Source organism: Rhineura floridana, chromosome 3, assembly GCF_030035675.1.
Source record: "Rhineura floridana isolate rRhiFlo1 chromosome 3, rRhiFlo1.hap2, whole genome shotgun sequence".
NCBI classification, from domain to species: Eukaryota; Metazoa; Chordata; class Lepidosauria; order Squamata; family Rhineuridae; genus Rhineura; species Rhineura floridana.
The window spans coordinates 155,269,611-155,290,174 of NC_084482.1; the positions used below are offsets into that span (position 1 = coordinate 155,269,611).

The following is a 20,564-nucleotide window of genomic DNA, read 5'->3' on the forward strand; positions in this document are numbered from 1 at the left end:
TATACATTTTAATTATACATTTGGGACAGTAAAATTCAGCCTTTAATTGGGTTACTTGAAACTGTTTTTAATGGATGGGGATGAGCTTGTATTAGTTTGGTATTTTATTTTTGATGTGGAATCTGTTTTACAGCTTGTACAGCTTGTAAGTTCATTCTTTCATGCCAAATAAACATTAATAATCATATTTGATCTTTTAGTATTCTGAGCAAAAAGAATAATTTGTCGTAGTAAGTTATGAAAGCAGTTTTTAAAAAATTGGTCACAGAAAAAAGCCAGTAAGTAAAAATCCAATAAGAAGCATTCAGCTGTATTCAGCATCCCAAAAACTAAAATTAGTTGTATGCTGATACTATACCTCCACATGAAAACCAAACTTCTACACAAAACATAGTCTAGCTATTTGTCTATAGAAGCATGTGTTGGCAACTTTAACTTATATGTGAAAGAATAATTTCACACATTTCTGACACTGAAATCTGAATGCTATAGCATTTGCAGTAGAGCATACAAACTTTGTACAACTTGTAGCATTACTTGTGGACCTTGAAATTTTGCACATCTAACAATTAAAATCTGAACATCGAACAGTTAGAAGAAAAACAAAGATAGTATACAGGAGTACAATAATTAGAATTATCTTCTAGGCAACCTGTTACTGTGCTCTAAAAATCTACCAGATATTAAACTTAGAAGATTTAGAAATTAATGGCACATTGATAATGGAAAAAGAATATAAGAACGTAATTCACACAGTGCCCTCCCCCACACGTTTGTATGTGCAGCTGTGTCTGGGGGACGGGATTAGCATGGGGTTCAATGGGATTATTTTCTGTCCTTTTTTTCTGTATATGTATAGGTGTATACAGATTTCAGTACATCAGTCCTTGCTCAGAACAGGAGGCCACTAATTCACCCATCTTTCTCCTTTCCGGGGCCCCAGCCTGAAAATTATTCAAGTTTCATGGAAACCATCTCCTGGGGTCTCCATGTGTTAAGAAATGACTTTATCCATAGGTGCACTCCATACATTAGGACCCTGATTTAAGCACCACTTACCAGATAACATAAAATCAGTTATCAATAGAGGTGGGGAACCTCCAGCCCATGAGCCATTTTCCCCAAACCATGCCCACCTGCCCTATGCCTGACATCACATATGATGTCAGGTGTGGGACACGTAAAGACATAGGTCCTTACTGAAAGTGATGCTTGCAGGCACCGGCCGTCTGCTGATCAGTGGTGCCTGCAAAGCCCTGTGCCTTTGCCTTTTATTTGAATCCATGAAAAAAAGAGTTTCCAGGTGCCACCGATCAGCTGATTTTTGGTGCTTGCAGAGGCACAGGGCTTTGCAGGCACTAATAGTTATTTGATGGGTGATGTTTGAAAAGCCCTCCTCTTTTGCTTCATTTCAAAACATCTAGGCAAAGAAAAATACTTAACTTGCCATTATGGTGGTCCCACCCACCTGTCAAAATGGCCCATACGGGTTGGGGGAGGTTTCCACCCTTGACTTAAGATATGAGGCAGGATATTTAATGCAGTAGCCCTAATAATACGGCAGGTCTGGAGAAAAGCTGTGTTTGTGTGTGGATGGATGGATATAATATGTGCATGTGTGTCAGATTTTTCATGTCATTGAATAAAATGATACAGGAATACCCCACTATACGGACCTTCACTTTACGGACACTTGCGAGTACAGACATATTTACAGTAGCACCATTCCCCTGTTTACGTACGCTTGCTTCGCAAGAACGGACACTTAACGGCATGATGCCACCGCCCAATGAGTTTCCAACTACAAACTTGAAGGCCTACTGTGTTTATTTTAGTTATAAATGTGTATTTACATCAGTTATGCCCGTATATGACAATTGCAGTGCAGTATATGCATCGATAAGTGAAAAAAGGTAGTGCTTCACTTTAAGTACATTTTCGGTTTACGTACTCACTCTGGACCCATTGCGTACATTAATGCAGGGTATTCCTGTATTTCCTTTTTAAAGGATGGACGAATTCTGTTTCTCCATACATCAATTCAGAATTTGGTATATTATGAGATGACAGCCTATAAAGATCCAGTAAGTACACTTTAATTTAGATTTTTCTAATCTTTCCTTTAGTAGTATATCAAAATGTATGTTTTAATTTTAATATAAGCTTTATTTTTAAATAGCTTATTTTGGGAAACTGTCAGGATTTCGATAATTATCATGTGAAAATTAAAGTTTTGGCTGGTTACATGAATTGGTCCATAAAGGCTACCACAATAATTGTCCTACATGTATTGTCTTGAACTGCTATGGTTCTCTGTGTAGTATATATTTAAAGATTGAGAAACATCACCTGCATTAAATTGCCACAATCCAGTGCTTCCTTATATGCCTAAAGCTTTGATATGTACAGTACATGGAACTCCACTATATACAAGAGGTTCGTTCTGTGGAAGAAAAGAGAGCTTCGCATTGTGTTTGTATCAGTAAGATTTGCTAGAGGTACTTTATTTTTAAAAAAGCAAGACAAGCAATTGCTTGGAGAATAATTCAGACAGGCATAAGTTCAAAAGTTCTCTCTTTCCCATTCAGTTTTCAGCACATTATTATAGGGATTTTTCAAAGGCACACAGAAAACTGCTTTCATCAGTGCTACACACACACGTTTATCTACTTGTAGTTAGAAGGTCGAGCTATCAGCAGTTTCTCTCAGAATGTTCTGTGACATATCTTCCAGCATGTTTCAGTGTCATTCTTCCTATCACCCCCTTTGTACTTGTAAAGTCTTAACCAAAGTTTGAGGCCTAGGAATTTTTATTCCATAGTTCCTTCATTCCTTCCAGTGGAGATTGAAATGTTTACATTGCATTATTTATTTATTTATGAGATTTGTTAGATGCCCATCTGGCAGAGGTTAATCTGCCACTCTGGGCGACTTGCAACCAAACACAAGTACATTCCATATAAACATAATCAGAATCCTAAAAATTAGAAATTAGAAATTAAAAGCTTAAACATTTAAACCCCCCAAGATCTGCAATTAACAATTATTTGTTAATCATCTCTTTTGGGAGAAAGGGGGGAAGGTGTTGGAGGTATTAGTCAAAATCTAGGTGAAATAAGGGAGAGTTTTTCCCGTAACAGAGTTTTCTGGAATTCAGAAAAAAAAGTGGTGAAAACTTCATGGGAGGTTCTAGAAATAAAGAGTGGTTGGTGAGTACATATTTCCATAGATTGCCTTTGAAGAGGGGGGGGGAACCTGGACTCTTAAGGCAATATTCTAAACTCTTAAGATTTGATGGAATTCCCTATGATAGATCAAATCAGATGATATACAAAGAATGTATGATACACAGAAGGATGCTGTCATTATACTGGAGTCAAATTCATCATCTTCAGGGGATGAGGGTGAGGAAGTAGAAAGGGTAATGACAAGCAGGACTAGCTCCAGAAGCATGCCCACCAGATGAAACATTGGTGCTTGTGCCTGAGGATATAGCATTGCCATCCATGGGTTCAGATGACTCCATCACAGAGCCCCCAGTGAGACCTGCTCTGTCAGTATAGGAGACTGTTGGAATAGGCTGGGGTCCTTTAACTGAAAAGCCATCTTCCAGTGAGGCCGGGGCTGGCAATAAGGCTGCTGCTGCTGCTGTATAAGGCTCAATCTCAGTTTGATGCTTGTTGAAGCAGTATTAGAGCTCTGTCCTTCCATAGCCTGGCCCTTGCCTTGTATCCAGCCTGAGTATTATCTTGCACCACACCCAGCCTTGCTGCCTGAGATCAGCACTCACCTCACGAGATGCATTCATTCTATACTTCTATAGCTTCCTTTGCTCAGATATTGTATATGTGAATGTAGAATGTATACTCCCCTTGCTGGAATGTTCTTTAATTAATTTGAGAATAGAAATAGAGCCGGTTTTTGTTACGAAATTATTTTTTCTAATAAAAGTATAAGAGTTCTGCATATCTAGTTCGTAATGTGCTTAAATAATTACAGTATGTAATGTGGTCTGATGATGATAATCATAAATATTTCAGACACCATCAGTTGTTCCCCTTACATGTGATGTGTTGTTACATTGCCTCACAGTTATGACAATTGTTACATTTCTCAGTTTCATATTTGCATTATGATATTGTTGTGCATGCCCTAATTTTCCAGATGGTGAGAATTTCCATTTGGCATGTCCACAGGTCCTTGGAATGAGGTCACTAGAGACTTGCTTATGATAGTTGATTTATTTATAAATATACCCAGGTTGAGCAGAGATGAGGATTCTCTTAAGTCCAACAGATGTCTTAAATTCACTTCTGCCTATCAGATTTCAAGATCAGTGCCACAGGATTCTTGCAAAAAACAACTCAGCTCTCTGTGTCTCTCTTCTTCCACCCCAATCAGCTAAACCTGCATTTTCTTCACAAGCAACTTAATAACAAAATCTCGTGCAGGGCAAATCTGTGAGAAGAAAAAAATGGTCCTTTCCATAAGAATTATCTAGCTATTTCCTTAGTTATGGAAAGGCCAGTTATTCAGACCCATCAGTACCAGTCCTCCCAGCAAGGGGAAATCTGGTAGGCTAACCTTGTCCAACTGGTTTGGCCCATATCTAGAAGTCTTTTTTTTTTTAACAACCAGAGTCACAGAGTTGGGAAACAAGCTCCTTGAGAGATTATTCAGAAAACCCCATATCTCATTAAAATTAATCTGAAACAGTATTAACAATTTTCCAAAGACTATATGAAAATTTGCTCTCCATGACCTGTTGATCTGGTGTTTAATTCATTATTTTATCCATTCAATTATCAATTGATTTAGGTAATCCATTTAAGACATGATGTGGCCCATCAGCAACTAGTAATCATGTGCCAGAGACCCAAATGCAAATTGGTACACTTCAGAAACTTACCTGGTCTGCAGCTAGTCTCTCAAGTTAATGCATCAAATGATACCATTGTTTTTACAAGGCTTGTGAGTAATGAGAACAATTGACTAATAGTGTAAGAATATGTCCCAGAAATGCTATAATTACTGTATATTGGCTATGTACACACCATACATTTAAAACACATTTTTCTCCGAAGAATCTTGGGAACTGTTAGCTTACCCCTCACAGAGCCACAATTCTCAGCACTCTTAACAAGCAACAGTTCCCAGGATTCTTGTTGGGGTTGGGGTGGAAAATGTGCTTTAAGTGTGTACACAGCTTATGATCTAACTGGCTGTTACAGGGTTTCTTTATACACTCCCTCTAAAGGAGGGGAAGGGAATCTCTAGCCTGCAGGCCAAATACAGCCATCTAAGCCATCTGGCCCTTGGGATACTTCCCCAGCCACACCCCTCAGTCCTGCACCACACCCTCCTCAGGTACTTTGGCATGGCTGGAATGTGTCCTTGAATTGTGATAATGCTTGTCTGGATGGAGAGGTGTGTTTGTAAAAACCTCTTTGTTTGTATGGCTGGAATGTACCCTAGTATACAAAAGTAAGAGTCACTCACATCTGTTGGCCTCCTTATTTATGCCTCTGGCTCTGCCCACCATCAGCACGTGGCCCCCAGAAAGTTGAGCATTAAAGAATGTGGCTCTGAACCTCTGAAAAACCTGTTCTAAACCATCTTGTATGGGTCTTATATGTTGTTGGATGTCTATGGATAAATCCTTGAACTAATCCTGTAGGACAGAGTGTCATGTGAATTTTCACTCCTATAGTGTACTACAAAATGTGAAAAGTATTTTGTAAAACCAAATCATTGTGATTAATGACAATATAATCTCATTTCTTGTGACGTTACAGAAGTGATCCTTACAGACAATTCTGTAAGCACAAACAATTTGTAGAAAAAAACCTTGACACACTGGGTTGTAACCAGTTGGTGTCCCTCCAGTGATAGAAGGTTCTTTTCTCCTGTAGAGACTTCTAAGTCATGAGCATGCTCTTGCAAGTTGCTTTCATATCTAAAAATGTAACATAACTAGAGTTTACATATGTGGCTACTTTCCCAGAAATTGTCATGCATTTTGAAATCTGTAAGAGAGCTAATCATGTCATCTTCATAATTTATTTGGCAATCATTGGTTTGTATCTAATATGTGTTGCTTCACTGAGAGATGGCTCTTTGATCCATCAGATACTTGTTTCAGTGGAACAGAGACTGAGGTGATCTTTGGCAATTCCCACTGCAGCCCCTCCATGCACCTCCTACTTTGTTCCAAAGGGTTCCCCAATCCTCCAGAGCAGATGTAGAGGGGCACTGGGGGGGGGAGGGAATCACCTCGATCCCTGCTCCTTTAACAGAAGGATCTGATGGATCAAAGAGCCTTAGGATCCATCCATACTGCCTTTTAATCTGTGATCTAACCCCCTTGTGTGTCCATTAATTTGCCGGCATCCATATGATGTTCCCTGCCATTTTGCTCTTCTAGTTAAATCCACACTTCCCCTACCCTGCTATAAACCAGTTATTTTTTCTGTCCTGATTATTAACCACTCTAACCTCTGTAGTGAGGATGTCCTTCCTCAATTTCGTATTATGGACGGATAAAGTTAGATCTCACCCTCTGTCCATGCTTCCTCCTCCCTTTTACACTTCATTCCTGCTTCCAGTACTGAACCAGAGTACTTCCTCCTTCTGGTTTCTATAGCTATATCACATTGCTTTTTTTTAAAGCTACTGTTTTGCATGCAAACATAAAATCAAATGTTTAATGAATCACGTTTCCACTTAAAAACTATTTTGAGATATTATGCAAACAAAGGCCAATAGACTTCATTGAAAACACAGCAAACCGGCATGCACTGGTTCAAAAAGTCAGATATACATTTTTGCACTCTTCTGGAAAAGTGTGGGAAAAGCAAAGTACTGTTCTAGACCAAACACCATAAAGGGGCAGACTTAGGAGTGTGACCAATGCCGAAATGAACTAGACCAAAGAAATTAACGCCTGTACATAAGGATTTATTTATTTATTACATTTATATACTACCCCATAGCTGAACCTCTCTGGGCGGTTTACAGCAATTAAAAACATTAAAAACAAATATACAAAATTTAAAACACATAAAACAATTTAAAAAATTTAGGAACAATTTAAAAACACATGCTGAAATGCCTGGGAGAAGAGGAAAGACTTTTTTCACTGTCCAACTTTCACATCCCTACATAGAGATTGGGAATACCATGGTGTGAATGATCCTGACTTTGGTGTTCAGTGATACATCTTTGCATTTGAGGACCTTTTCTAGTTCTCTCACAGCTGCCCTCCCCAGTCCTAGCCTTCTTCTGATTTCTTGACTGTTGTCTCCATTTTGGTTAATGACTGTGCCAAGGTATTGATAATCCTTGACAAGTTCAATGTCCTCATCGTCAACTTTAAAGTTACATAAATCTTCTGTTGTCATTACTTTAGTCTTTTTGATGTTCAGCTATAGTCTTGCTTTTGTGCTTTCCTCTTGAACTTTCATCAGCATTCGTTTCAAAGCATTACTGGTTTCTGCTAGTAGTATGGTATCATCTGCACATCTAATTATTGATATTTGTCCCTCCAGTTTTCACACCTCCTTCATCTTGGTCAAATCCCACTTTCCATATGATATGTTCTGTGTATAGATTACACAAATAGGGTGATAAAATACACCCCTGTCTCACACCCTTTCCAATTGGGAACCAATCAGTTTCTCCATATTCTGTCCTTACAGTAGCCTCTTGTCCAGAGTAGAGGTTGCACATCAGGACAATCAGATGCTGTGGCACCCCCATTTCTTTTAAAGCATTCTGTGGTTTTTCATAATCTACACAGTCAAAGGCTTTGCTGTAATCTATAAAGGACAGGGTGATTTTCTTCTGAAATTTCTCTAGTTTTTAATTATTGTAGATTTTTATTTTAATACTGTTTTGATCTGAATTATGCTTTATTATATTTCCATGCTGGTTTATTGTTTAGTTGGACTAGATTTTATATTTTTACAATTTTCTTGTCAGGTAAAGTTGCTTTTTATTTAAGCTGCTTTGTGGAAGAAATTTTTATTTTAAAATAAATAAAACCTTTTCTTATAAGCGTAAGTCGCTTTGAGTTCTATTGTTGGAAAAAAGCGACTAATAAATACTAGTAATAAATAAATAATAAATATAGGCATTGCAGAAATGGTGAAGGAGGAAGGATTGGGTTGAAGGAAGGTGAAATGTTTGATAATGGGGTAGCAATCTGAACCACATTCTTTTCTTTATTAACTAGAGCAATAAACACATAGTTTACATGTACCAAACTAAAATTATATGCATGTTTCAGAACAGTTCACTATTCATTGGCCTGACATCTGGAACTGTTGATGTTTTAAAAATTCTAGAAGACGACAACAGAATAGCATTTTCTGAGAAAGATGTGAAAAATCATGGTAAGATCATTTTTTAAAAATAATAGTACATACAAATAGAAAGAGGTAAAACAGCTTTATTGGAGTAAAATTGCTAATGTCTTTTATGGGGATTCTAGCACTTTAGTGATACAGTCGTACATATACTTCTAAATAGACACGCACAGGTTACACAGTAAATCAGCAAACAAAATAAAAGTTAAAACATTGTCAATTTTGCTCAGATTATCCTGGTCTAAAGTCTAGGGTGGACAGTGAAAAAAGTGGGTAAGAGGAAAATCAACTCATTTGAAATGTGGTGTTGGAGGAGAGCTTTGCGGATACCATGGACCACCAAAAAGACAAATAATTGGGTGTTAGAACAAATTAAACCAGAACTATCACTAGAAGCTAAAATGATGAAACTGAGGTTATCATACTTTGGACGCATGAGAAGACATGATTCACTATAAAAGACAATAATGCTGGGAAAAACAGAAGGGAGTAGAAAAAGAGGAAGGCCAAACAAAAGATGGATTGATTCCATAAAGGAAGCCACAGACCTGAACTTACAAGATCTGAACAGGGTGGTTCATGACAGATGCTCTTGGAGGTCGCTGATTCATAGGGTCAGCGTAAGTCATAATTGACTTGAAGGCACATAACAACAACAAAGTGTAGGGGCATGATTTAGCCAAAGGTAAACACTTGCAAGTGAAGGGAGAATTAAGCACATGTTTAAATCTTTCCCGCTTGAGACATTGGGATTTCATAGAAGTTAGTTTTGGCATGATAGCTACATATTGACATCAGACACTTATTGAAAAGGAAAAAACCCAGACAGTGAAACCTGATTCTATATTTGAGTGAAGTAAGCCTCACTGATTTCAATGGGACTTACAGGGAAGTATTCATAGGATTCCAAATTAATTATTTTGTAGATGGGCAACTACTTAAATTAAAATGTGTTGCCCGGGTGGTGATTCAGTGGCTTGGTCTGCATGCTATGGTAAGCCATTTTCTGAAATAAACTATGGCTTATAGCAAGCAAGCAGCATGCTGGTGAACACTGCTAAAATCATTCCTACCCTGCTCCTCCCATTATGGAGACAAAACAAACCACTGCACTGACTTCATGTTACGTGCAAACCAGTGCTCGTTTTTTGTTTGTCTCAAGCAAACAGTAAGCCAAGAACAAAGAAGAAACACAATGATATCAAAAGCCTGTGAGAGATCCAGGAGAATCAGCAGGGCCATACTCTTTTGGCCCAGATCATCCACCAGGGTGACCAGGGCAGTTTCAGTCCAATATCTAAGCTGGAAATCAGTTTTGCGTGGATGCAAATAATCACTTTCATCCACATAAACCTGGAGTTGGCCAATCACTACAACAATCTTGCCTGAAAAAATACGATACCAGGTGGTAGGTATTTACATGAGATGACACAAGCAACAGCCTCTTGAAAAGGAGTTTCACCACTGCTTCCTTAAAAGGAGCCAGGACGTCACCTTCTTTCAAGACATTGTAAATCACTGTGATTTCAAATCCTTAGCACTGCTCTGGTAGATCTAAGCAGCCCATGATAGACGTAGGTCCAGCAAACATGTGGGAAACCTCACTGCTTCACATATCTTGTCCACCTCATCTTGTCTACACATCTTCAGATTGCAATCTGGACACTGGGTCAATATTTATAGAGCCGGGGTGAGAACACTGTACATAAATGAATGTATGTAGTTCTAATCCAAAACATTATTTCAACTGATTTTTTTCATGGCAGAAATTTTCCTTCATCCAAAACCGGGCTGAACTATCACTTTTTTCCTTCTTTGCAGCCACCAGGGCTTCCTTTAAATAAGGCTGTAGTCCTATACCCACTTACCTGAGAGTTAGCCCCATTGAATATCTGAATAAACTTGAATAGGATTGTGTGGTCAGCCTCGTTGTACTTCTGTATTTGAATATTGTGAACCCCTCCTGGGGGAGGGCACATTGAAGGCCCCTTGATCCATGGGTTCCATGGTGGATTTCACTGAACCATGTGTCCTAATTACCACCACCACTACCCATCAGGAGTGCAGTAAGTTTCACTTAGTTGAGGCTTTAGCCCTTGCTGCAGACTCTCACTACCTTCCCCCAGGCTTCACAAGAAAAAAAATTCAGCATTAACATGGTGAACCTTATGGTGATATACAACCACAAATGAATGAAGCCAGGTATCCCCAAGTAAGGTGTGGATCTGTATCTTTCATTTGAGACAGCAACTGGAGAGGTGCATGGTCTGTTACTAACTTGAATGGGACTCCTCAGATACAGTGCTGCAGGGTAGTGACAGCACATTTTACTACCAAGGCCTCCTGTTCTATGATGGAGTATTTCTGCTCCCTTGGGGTTCGCTTGCTGCTTAGGTATAAGATAGGGTGTTCAGCATCTTCATCACCCTGGGACAGGACTGCTCCCAAACCCACATTGGACGTGTTGGTATGAACAGGAGAAGGTCAGACTAAATCTGGATTCTGAAGGACAGGGGCTTGGCAGAGACTATCTGTAAGGACCCACAAAGTGTGCTGGGCCTCTGGAGACCACTGAACCACCTGGGGTTGGTTCTTCTTCACCATATCTGTGAGGGGGACAGCCAGAGTAGCAAAAGAAGTGATAAACCACCTATAGTAACTGGCCAGTCCAAGGAACTGATGTACTTGTATCTTGGTTTGTGGGCATTGCCAGTGCAATAGAGTGTCTACTTTCTCAGGGACTGGGCAAATTTGTCCTTGTCTGATAATGAAGCCCAAATACTGGACAGAGAAACAGGCATTGTGACACTTGGATGCATTGGCAGTCAAGTCAGCCTTCCTCAGAGCTACCAAATGCATTAGGTGATCCTCCCAAGACAAACTAGATAATGATATCATCAATGTAGGCAGCTGCACAATCAAGGACAGGTGGTAATACCTTGTCCATGAGCCACTGAAAGGTAGCTGCTGCTCCATGTAAGCCAAAGGCTTTGAAGGTGAATTGGTACAAACCCTTGGGTGTGATGAAGGTGGCTTTTTTCCTTAAAGGATGGGGTAAAGGGAATCTGCCAATAATCCATACTTGAGTCCAAGGTGGACAGATAGGTGGTTTGGCCTGACTGATTTAACATCTCATTGACCAGGGGCATGGGGTATGAACAGAATTTAGAGACTGCATTGACTTTCCTGAAATCAATACACAAGTGCACAGAGCCATATGGTTTAGGCACAAACACTGGCTGATTATGCCAGGGACTCCAAGATTCTTCAGTTACCACAAGGCTGAGCATTGTCTCCACCTCTTTGTTAATAAGCTCTCCCATCTTGTGAGGCCACGGTCAGTTAGGAATTCATACTAGGGCATCTGGCAGGGCTTCTATATGGTGTGTCATCAAATGGGTCTGCCCAGGGTTTTTGAGAATACATCAGCAAACTGGAGCTCAATGGCTTTTACCTGCTGTTGCTGCTGCTGCTGTGGCCTAAGCTGTGACTAACTGTAGCTGGGAGGGCATCCCTGAAGATGGGAAGTCAGGACCCAGGCCTTTGGCCTCATCCACTTGCTCTGTCTTGTGCACCTCTCTTTCCACTTCTTGCAAAGGTTGACATGGTATATTTGAGACCCCTTCTGCTTATCCGTTAATTTAACTTCATAATCAGTGGGTCCCACTCTCCTTAGTATCTCTTAGGGGCCTTGCCACTGAGCAAACAGTTTGCCTGTCCTAGCTGGCGGTCGCAGCAGGACCTTCTGCCCGGGTTGATATTTTCAGGGCTTCTGAATAGTGACTCTGCCTTTTTGGGGCTTGCTGGAGATTCTCCTTACCCAGTTCAGAGCTTGGAAAAGTTACTTTTTTGAACTACAACTCCCATCAGCCCAATCCAGTGGCCATGCTGGCTGGGGCTGATGGGAGTTGTAGTTTAAAAAAGTAACTTTTCCAAGCTCTGACCCAGTTGTCCCATATCCTTTAAGTGTTGTCTTGAGTCTAGGATGTATTACAAATTAGTTTTCCCTGATAGGGGTTCCCTTTCCCATTCCTCTTTTACCAGGTTCAGGATACACCTTGGATGCCATTCAAAGACAAGTTCCAAGGGAGAAAACCCTGTTGAACTTTGTGGCACTTCCCACACAGCAAGTAGTAGGAAGGGACATGCTATTGTCTGGGATACACATGCACAAACTTGCACATCATGGACTTGAGAGTTTTATTAAAATGCTCAACCAACCCATTAGTCTGGGGGCTGTACGCTGAGGTTTTTAAGGGCTGTATCTTCAAGGTTTTCCACACTTGAGTCAGTACGGACCCTAATGTTGGGCACTTGATCTGTTAATATTTCCCTAGGAAACCCCACCAGGGAAAATATGGTCAGTAACTCCTTCCCATCCAAAAAGGCTGTAACCAACCACCTTCCCTTTGGGCCCTGGCTTATCTGGAGGGTGGCCCAGGTCTCAGCCCAGGAACACTCCATCAAAGGACACTCCCATCAAATGTGGCCTTCTTTCCCACACTGAAAGCATACTAGTGAAGGCTAGATGGGATCCTTTTCTTTCCAGGTATCCATTTGTGGGAGGGGGCATAGTGAGGGTGTCCAAGGCTGCTGCTTTCTGCTGGTTTCCCTCCAAGGTTGCTGCCCTCACTGCTGAAGCCGAGGTCTCTGCCTCCATTGTGCCTGGGAGGTGGCATCTTACCCCACATGTCCCCTTCTCCCCTAGATTTTGAATCCCCTAACCCAGGTTGTGCTTTTACCATTGAACATTCAGGTTCCTCTGCAGCCACAAAGGTCTCCATCCATTGTATCACCATCTCCAAATCAATGGGCTTCTGGCAGTGGACCCAATTTCTTGCAGCAGCCAGAGGGATGGTGATAAATTATTCCAGGAGAGCTAGCTCCAGCACGTGTTCTGCTATATGCACTACTGGTTTCAACCACTGGAGGCCATTAGCTTTCACCTGCTGTCTTAGAGTCTGGGGATGTGTGGTGGATGTAAACTTTATTTCTCTGAGATGCTGTCTGTATGTTTCTTCTGACATGTTCAGAAGGAGGAGCCATCTGCCTTGAAGAAGGCAGCGGTATGTCACCTCCTTAAGAGGAATTCCCTGAACCCAGAAATGTTAAATTATCACCCAGTGGCAAATATCCCCCTTTTTAGGTAAGGTGCTTGAGAGTGTGGTGGCAGTCCAGCTTCAAGCATGCTTGGAGGAAACTGATTACTTGGATCCATTCCAGTCTGACTTCAGACCTGTCCATAACATTGAAACTGCCTTGGTTGCCCTGGTTAATGCATCTGTCAGGAGAGAGATAGAGGGAGTGCAACCTGCTTGGTTTTCCTTGATCCCTTTTGGATTCACCATGGTATCCTTCTGGAGCTACTCATGGAGGCAGGGGTTGGGAGCACTGTGCTTCATTGGTTCTACTCATATGTCCATGATTCACAGCTTAATTCTGTAGGCTGACTCTGACTTGCTCGTAATATCTGTTTTTAACTAGTTACTACTAGTAATAAGTTCTTTCAGTTCCATTCATGTGGGGTGTTTTTCCTCCTTTTTATTAAACAGTTTTGGCATTTTATAAAAACAATGAAGGGTGTAATAACTTGCGAAGAAATAATATATCTAAGTTGTAAACTTAGGGTCAGTAAACTTCTGTTTTTGAAATTATTGGATAGATTCTTAGACTTGTTGGAACATTCTGTATTTCAGTTTCAATGGCCTTGGAGTATCTGGTCAGAACATACTGTAATTCTTCTCCTTTGGTTAAGCATAGGCCTATTTTATAGTTTAGATAGGATCAAACCATTTTTTGTCAAGAAAACATATGTAAAACAGTGGCAAGCAGCAAATAACTTGTTCATTTGATCAACTTATAAGTTATATTTGCCCTAAGATATGTACCATTTCCACTCTTTGACGTGGCCTAGTTGCTTCATTGCCTTCATCTGTATACCAGAGGCCAGAATAGCTCTACAGGACATTTGGGTGCAATCATGTTGATATCCCAGGCCATCACCTCATTCTACATGGAGATTAGGGCTTGTAGGAGAAATCCTCAGAAGCCTCATTTTAAATTGAGCTTGGAAACTCACTAGAAGCTGTTACGGCTGTTACAGAAAAGGTGTTACTGAAATTGACTGCCCTCACCCTATCAGGGCTCTGGGAGTTGCATTCTGAGCCAGCTGAAGCTCTGGTACAAGTCTTAGGGTGAATACTTCTGAATACAGTTAAGAATCCATCTTATGTCTTATTCTGTGCTGCTGATGGCAGTTAAGAAAGCATACATCTTGCCACCATTGCATCTATAATGTGTCACCCAGCAGCACTTCTAAAGGGAGGCAGCTGAAGCATCATCCTGAATGTTTGAAGAGCTGTTATGACCAATTTGCTAACCACTTCAAAGATAAAATTGCTTGGTTCCATCTTGACCTTGAGACTGTTGTAAGGACAGAGTTGGAGATGAACTGGAGCAGCGACCTGTCTAGCATTATTGTTTTGTTTTGCCCGAGGATGTGGACAAGCTGTTTGGTGTGGTGAGGCCTACCAGCTGCTTGCTTGATTCTTCCTCACTTTGGCTCACAAGATGATTCTGGGAAGGCTTATCCACATGAGAGCATTTCTTCATAGTAAACATGCTACTTTTATTATTTTTGTTATTATTTTGTACCATCCGCAGTCTGTGCTCAATGGTAGCTGCAATTTTTTTTTCATTCACACAATAGGCATTCCTCCATGTGGACAAATCACAGTGTTTCCTAGCGGCCCCACCCTTTGATTTCTGGGAGGAAGGGTGGGATATAAATTGCTAGGGAACATGCACATTTCTTTGACCTGTGCAGTATATACCTTGACCCCTCCCCCAAAAGCCACAATGCAACCTGTGGAAGGAAGTAACAGTTAATACTGAAGTTGAATGGACACTGTTGCTGTTTGTGTTTGGAAATAAATGCAAATTTGCAGAGCTATCAACGTCATCTTCAGTTTTTTTGGTTGTGGAGAGTGAGCCCTGCTGTGAGGTTGGTGACTCTGCAGATCTGCGTTCAGTCTCAAACACAAACAAATGTCCATTAGTCAGCCTCACAGTTGGGATGAGATCAGCTCATCCCCCCCCAAAAAAAATCATTTTATTAATGTTACCTTTAAAGGTTCCCGCAGTGGTGGGGAGAACAGTCGAAACGAAAAGAGGTGTGTGTATGTAATTAAAAAAAAAGATGAGTAGGGAGGGGAAAGGGGATAATGCAAAGGGGGATGGAGAAAAGACACTCATGCCGCCACCCCCTTTACACTCACGGGTGTAGGAGCAAATACAAAGTGTACAGAACACTCTTGAGCAGTAGCTCCCAAACCTTTCCCCCCATGAAAATGGAATTGGACTGCCTTCAAGTCGATTCCGACTTATGGCGACTGTATGAATAGGGTTTTCATGGTAAGCGGTATTCAGAGGTGGTTTACCATTGCCTTCCTCTGAGGCATGCATCACCTTAAAATTTCCACTGGTGTTGGTGGGCCATTTAATGCTTTTTCCGCTCTTTTGTTTTTAGCAGTTGTAGATGCTGTATGATTTTTTAATTGTATTTTTATTGCAAAAGCTACTTCATTTTCCCAACCAGCTGGGAGGTAGGGCTAATCTCCTGAAACCTCAACAAGAAACTGATCTTTCTTTAGATATGTTAAATTGGGTACTGAACAGGTCAGTTAAGGTTACAAAGAAACTCAGCTGGACAAGACCTGACAAATATTTTTTTATTTATTTATTGCATTTGTATACCACCCCATAGCCGAAGCTCTCTGGGTGGTTTACAACAATTAAAAATATTAAAAACAAATATACAAATTTAAAAACAATATTTTAAAAGCAATTTTAAAACACATGCTAAAATGCCTGGGAGAAAAGTCTTGACCTGGCACCAAAAAGGTAAGTGTTGGCGCCAGGTGCACCTCATCAGAAAGATCATTCCATAATTTGGGGGCCACCACTGAGAAGGCCCTCTACCTTGTTGCCAGCCTCCCAGCTGTTTGGTATTTTAAAAATATAAAATGAAATAGGAAATGGTTTCATGGTTCTATTTCTTAGCAGAGATATAAACGCAAGCAGTAGAGTGAAAATATAAACCGGTCCACACCTTTCCCACAGACATACTAGTTAGTCAAATAACTCACACACAGAGTCTTCTTGGGTAAAAAGATAAAGAATATTTACTCACGACCTTTCATATGTTCAGGAAACATAGGCTCTAGCTTAGATGAAAGAAAAAAGCAGTAGTCCATTTTAGTCTTTGGTAGTGATGCTCTCAGGAGAGCATATGCCATGCGGCCTCTCCCAGAGGTAAAAAGCTCAGTAATGGAGATTATGCAGGAATCCCCAGGACAAAGGAGGAGGAAGCCAGGTAACTAATCCCACCTATTAGGAAGTTACATCATGGAAAAAAGGTACATGGGATATTTCCCAAATATCCCTTAAAGGGAACATCTCCCTTTTACAAGGGAACTTGCAAGTTTGCCTATTCCAACACCAGCTTCCCTCGGAGTAGGCACCTGGAGGAGGCCCTTGGATGTTGAGCATAGTGGACGGATGGGTTCGTGTCAGGAGAGGTGGTCCATCAGGTATTGTGGTCCTAAGCTGTGTAAGGCTTTATAGGTCAACACCAGCACCTTGAATCAAGCTTGGAAACATGCAGGCAGCCAATGCAAGCGGGCCAGAATCGGTTTTATATATTTGAACCAGCTGGTCCCTGTTACTAATCTGGCCACTGCATTTTGCACAAGCTGCAGTTTCCAAACTGTCTTCAAAGGCAGCCACATGTAGAGCACATTGCAGTAATTTAACTTGGAGGTTACCAGAGCGTGGACCACTAAAGCCAGGTTATCCCTGTCTAGATAGGCGCGTAGCTGGGCCACCAACCGAAGTTGGTAGAAGGCATTCCGTGCCATTGAGGCTACCTGAGCCCCAAGGGACAGAGAAGGTTCTAGGAGAACCCCCAAGCTACGAACCTGCTCCTTCAGGGGGAGTGCAACCCTATCTAGGACAGGTTGGACATCCACCATCTGGTCAGAAGAACCACCCACTAGCAGCATCTCAGTTTTGTCTGGATTGAGCCTCAGTTTATTAGCCCTCATCCAGTCCATTGTGGCAGCCAGGCACCGGTTCAGCACATTGACAGACTCACCTGAAGAAGATGAAAAGGAGAAATAGAGCTGTGTGTCATCAGCATACTGATGGTATTGCACTCCAAAGCTCCGGATGGCCGCACCCAACGGTTTCATGTAAATGTTGAACAGCATGGGGGACAGAACTGACCCCTGCGGAACCCCATACTGGAGAGTCCAGGGTGCCAAGCAATGTTCCCCAAGCACCACCTTCTGGAGCCAACCTGCCAAGTAGGAGCGGAACCTCTGCCATGCAGTCCCTCCCACTCCCAACTCAGCCAGACTTCCCAGAAGGATACCATGGTCAATGGTATTGAAAGCCTCTGAGTGATCAAGGAGAATCAACAGAGTCACACTCCCCTTGTCTCTCTCCCAACAGAGGTAATCATACAGGGCGACTAAGGCTGTTTCTGTGCCAAAACCAGGCCTGAAACCCAACTGAAATGGATCCAGATAATCGGTCTCATCCAAGAGTGTCTGGAGGTGGCCTGCCACCACTCGTTCAAGGACCTTGCCCAGGAATGGAACATTTGCTACTGGGCTATAGTTATTAAGATTTTCTGGGTCCAGGGAGGGTCTCTTCAGGAGTGGTCTTACTACTGTCTCTTTCAGGCAGCCAGGGACCATCCCTTTTCGCAGAGAGGCATTAATCACTTCCCTGGCCCAGCCAGCTGTTCCATCCCTGCTAACTTTTATTAGCCAAGAAGGGCAAGGATCCAGCACAGAAGTGGTTGCACAAACCTCTCCAAGCACCTTGTCAACATCCTCAAGCTGTATCAACTGAAACTCATCCAAGAAATCTGGACAAGGTTGTGCTCTGGATACTCCGCTTGATTCACCTGCTATAACACTAGAGTCTAAGTCCTGGCAGATGCGAAAAAGTTTATCCTGGAAGTGCCTAGCAAATTCATTACAATGGGCCTCAGATGGTTCTACCATGTCCTTGGGGCCAGCATGTAATAGCCCCTGGACAATTCTGAAGAACTCCGCTGAGTGGCAGATTGATGATTTGATAGTGGCAGCATATTGTTTTTTTGCTGCCCTCACTGTTCCTAAATACAGCTTACCATAGGCACTTACCAGTGTGTAATTGCATCCACCAGGAGTTCGTCTCCATCTGCACTCAAGCCATCTCCTATATTGTTTCATCACTCTCAGCTCTGGGGTATACCATGGAGCCGTACGAGCTCCACACTGGAGAGGGCTCTCAGGAGCAATCATGTCGACTGCCTGGGTCATTTCTGTATTCCACAGTTCAACCAGGGTTTCGACAGGAGCTCCAGCCCTATCAGCCAGAAAACTCCTTAGAGCCCTTTGGAAACCATCCGGATCCATTAGTCTCTGGGGGCAGACCAACTTAATAGATACCCCACCCTTGCAGAGGGGAAAAGCCACTGTAAATCTAAACTTCAGCAAGCAGTGATCTGTCCATAACAGAGGGACTCATGTAAGGCCCCCCACATTCATATCACCATCTCCATGTCCAGTTGCAAAAACCAAATCTAGAGTATGCCCTGCTACATGCGTTGGGCCAATAGTATATTGGGACAGTCCTATGGTTGTCATGGAGACCATGAAATCCTGAGCCACCCCGGATAAGGTGGCCTCGACATGGATGTTGACATTCCCCAGAACCAACAGTCTGGGGGATCTCAACAGTACACGCGAGACCACCTCTGTCAGCTCAGCTAGGGAGTCTGTTGGGCAGCAGGGTGGGCGGTACACCAACAGAATCCCCAGTCTGTCCCACTGACCCAACACAAGGTGCAAACACTCCAGACCAGTAGTCACATGGACAGGGTGCTTGCAGAGGGAGATGGAGCTTCTATAGACCACAGCAACACCCCCTCTTCAACCCTCAGGTCTACCCTGATGCTGAACCAGGTACCCTGGCAGACATAGCTGGGAGAGACTGATTCCTCCCTGCTCACCCACCCAGGTCTCAGTTATACCTGCCAGATCAGTTGCCTCATCCACAATTAAATCATGAATGAGGGAGATCTTATTATGCACCGATCTGGCATTTAGGAGCAGCATCCGCAGGTCTGAGAGCTGGCTGATAGGACAACCAACAAATCTGCGGGTGTGGGGGAGCATTGGAACAAAGCACAGTCGTTAACTGCCTGGGCTGCGTTTCCCTTACCTGGCAAGGCCTCCTCACAACATCATATCTCCCTCTACCTGTCTCTACAGTAATTGGGGGCCCCTCAAGTCTCCCCACTTGGCTCTGAGTCCTCTTTCCCAGGCACATGACTCAATACCCACAAAAAGCCAGGCAATCTGCAAAGCAGGAACCACCTCAGCCAGCCAGCTTGTGTATCTCCTCCAGGGAAGGGACAGGTGGATGATATCAGCAACAGCTGGCTGAGTACCTGGGGGCCTGGTCCTGCAAGGTGTGACTCATGCAAAGCAGAAGTCCAACAGGGTGAGGGCAGTGGTGGTAGCTGAGCAGCAGCAGCAAGCGAGCAAGCAGACAGCAGCAGTAAACGGCTCTCCTTCTTCCCTGGGCGATGGTGGTGCCCTTCCTCCTGCAGGCACAAATATCTTTCCCATATCTACAAGCTGAGGACAGATTTCACTTTAGAGAAAAACAATAAAAGTTTTGAGGTTTTGCAGTGAATCCTCAAAAACCTTTTACATGTATTTCACTTTAATACGTAGCTGTACAATATTACAGATTTACACCGAAGGGCAAAACTCATAAAATATGCATATTCTTTCTTTTGAGCAGAGGAATATGGACATGCAGAATGAAAAGATTGGGTGGAAAATGAAAAGGCGGGGTGGAGAAAGAACACCTGGCTTTGCCACCCCTCCCTTTACACTGATGGGTGGAGGAGGAAATAAAAAATGTACTGAACACTCCTGAGCAGCAGTTCGAAAACTTTTTCCCCACTAACCATTTTAAAATTGCCAATGGGCAGTTGGGTGAACTACTTGATGATTGTTCTGCCTATTTTAGGAATTGTAATATGCTGTGCTAGATGCTGCATGATTTTTAATTGGTTTTTATTGCTGCTTTTATTTCTTGTATGTTGTATTCTTTCGGATCAAGGGGCTTGTA

General features: G+C 42.2%; 1 protein-coding gene across 1 annotated transcript in view; it reads left to right on the forward strand.

The window, feature by feature from the left end:
- LOC133380669 (uncharacterized) overlaps positions 1-20,564 on the forward strand; it is a 167,624-nt gene that overhangs the window by 56,435 nt on the left and 90,625 nt on the right. Inside the window, exons 14-16 of the mRNA XM_061618400.1 lie at positions 2,010-2,084; positions 4,819-4,971; positions 8,288-8,393. Coding sequence (XP_061474384.1) covers positions 2,010-2,084; positions 4,819-4,971; positions 8,288-8,393 — 334 coding nt within the window. The remainder of the gene's footprint in view (positions 1-2,009; positions 2,085-4,818; positions 4,972-8,287; positions 8,394-20,564) is intronic.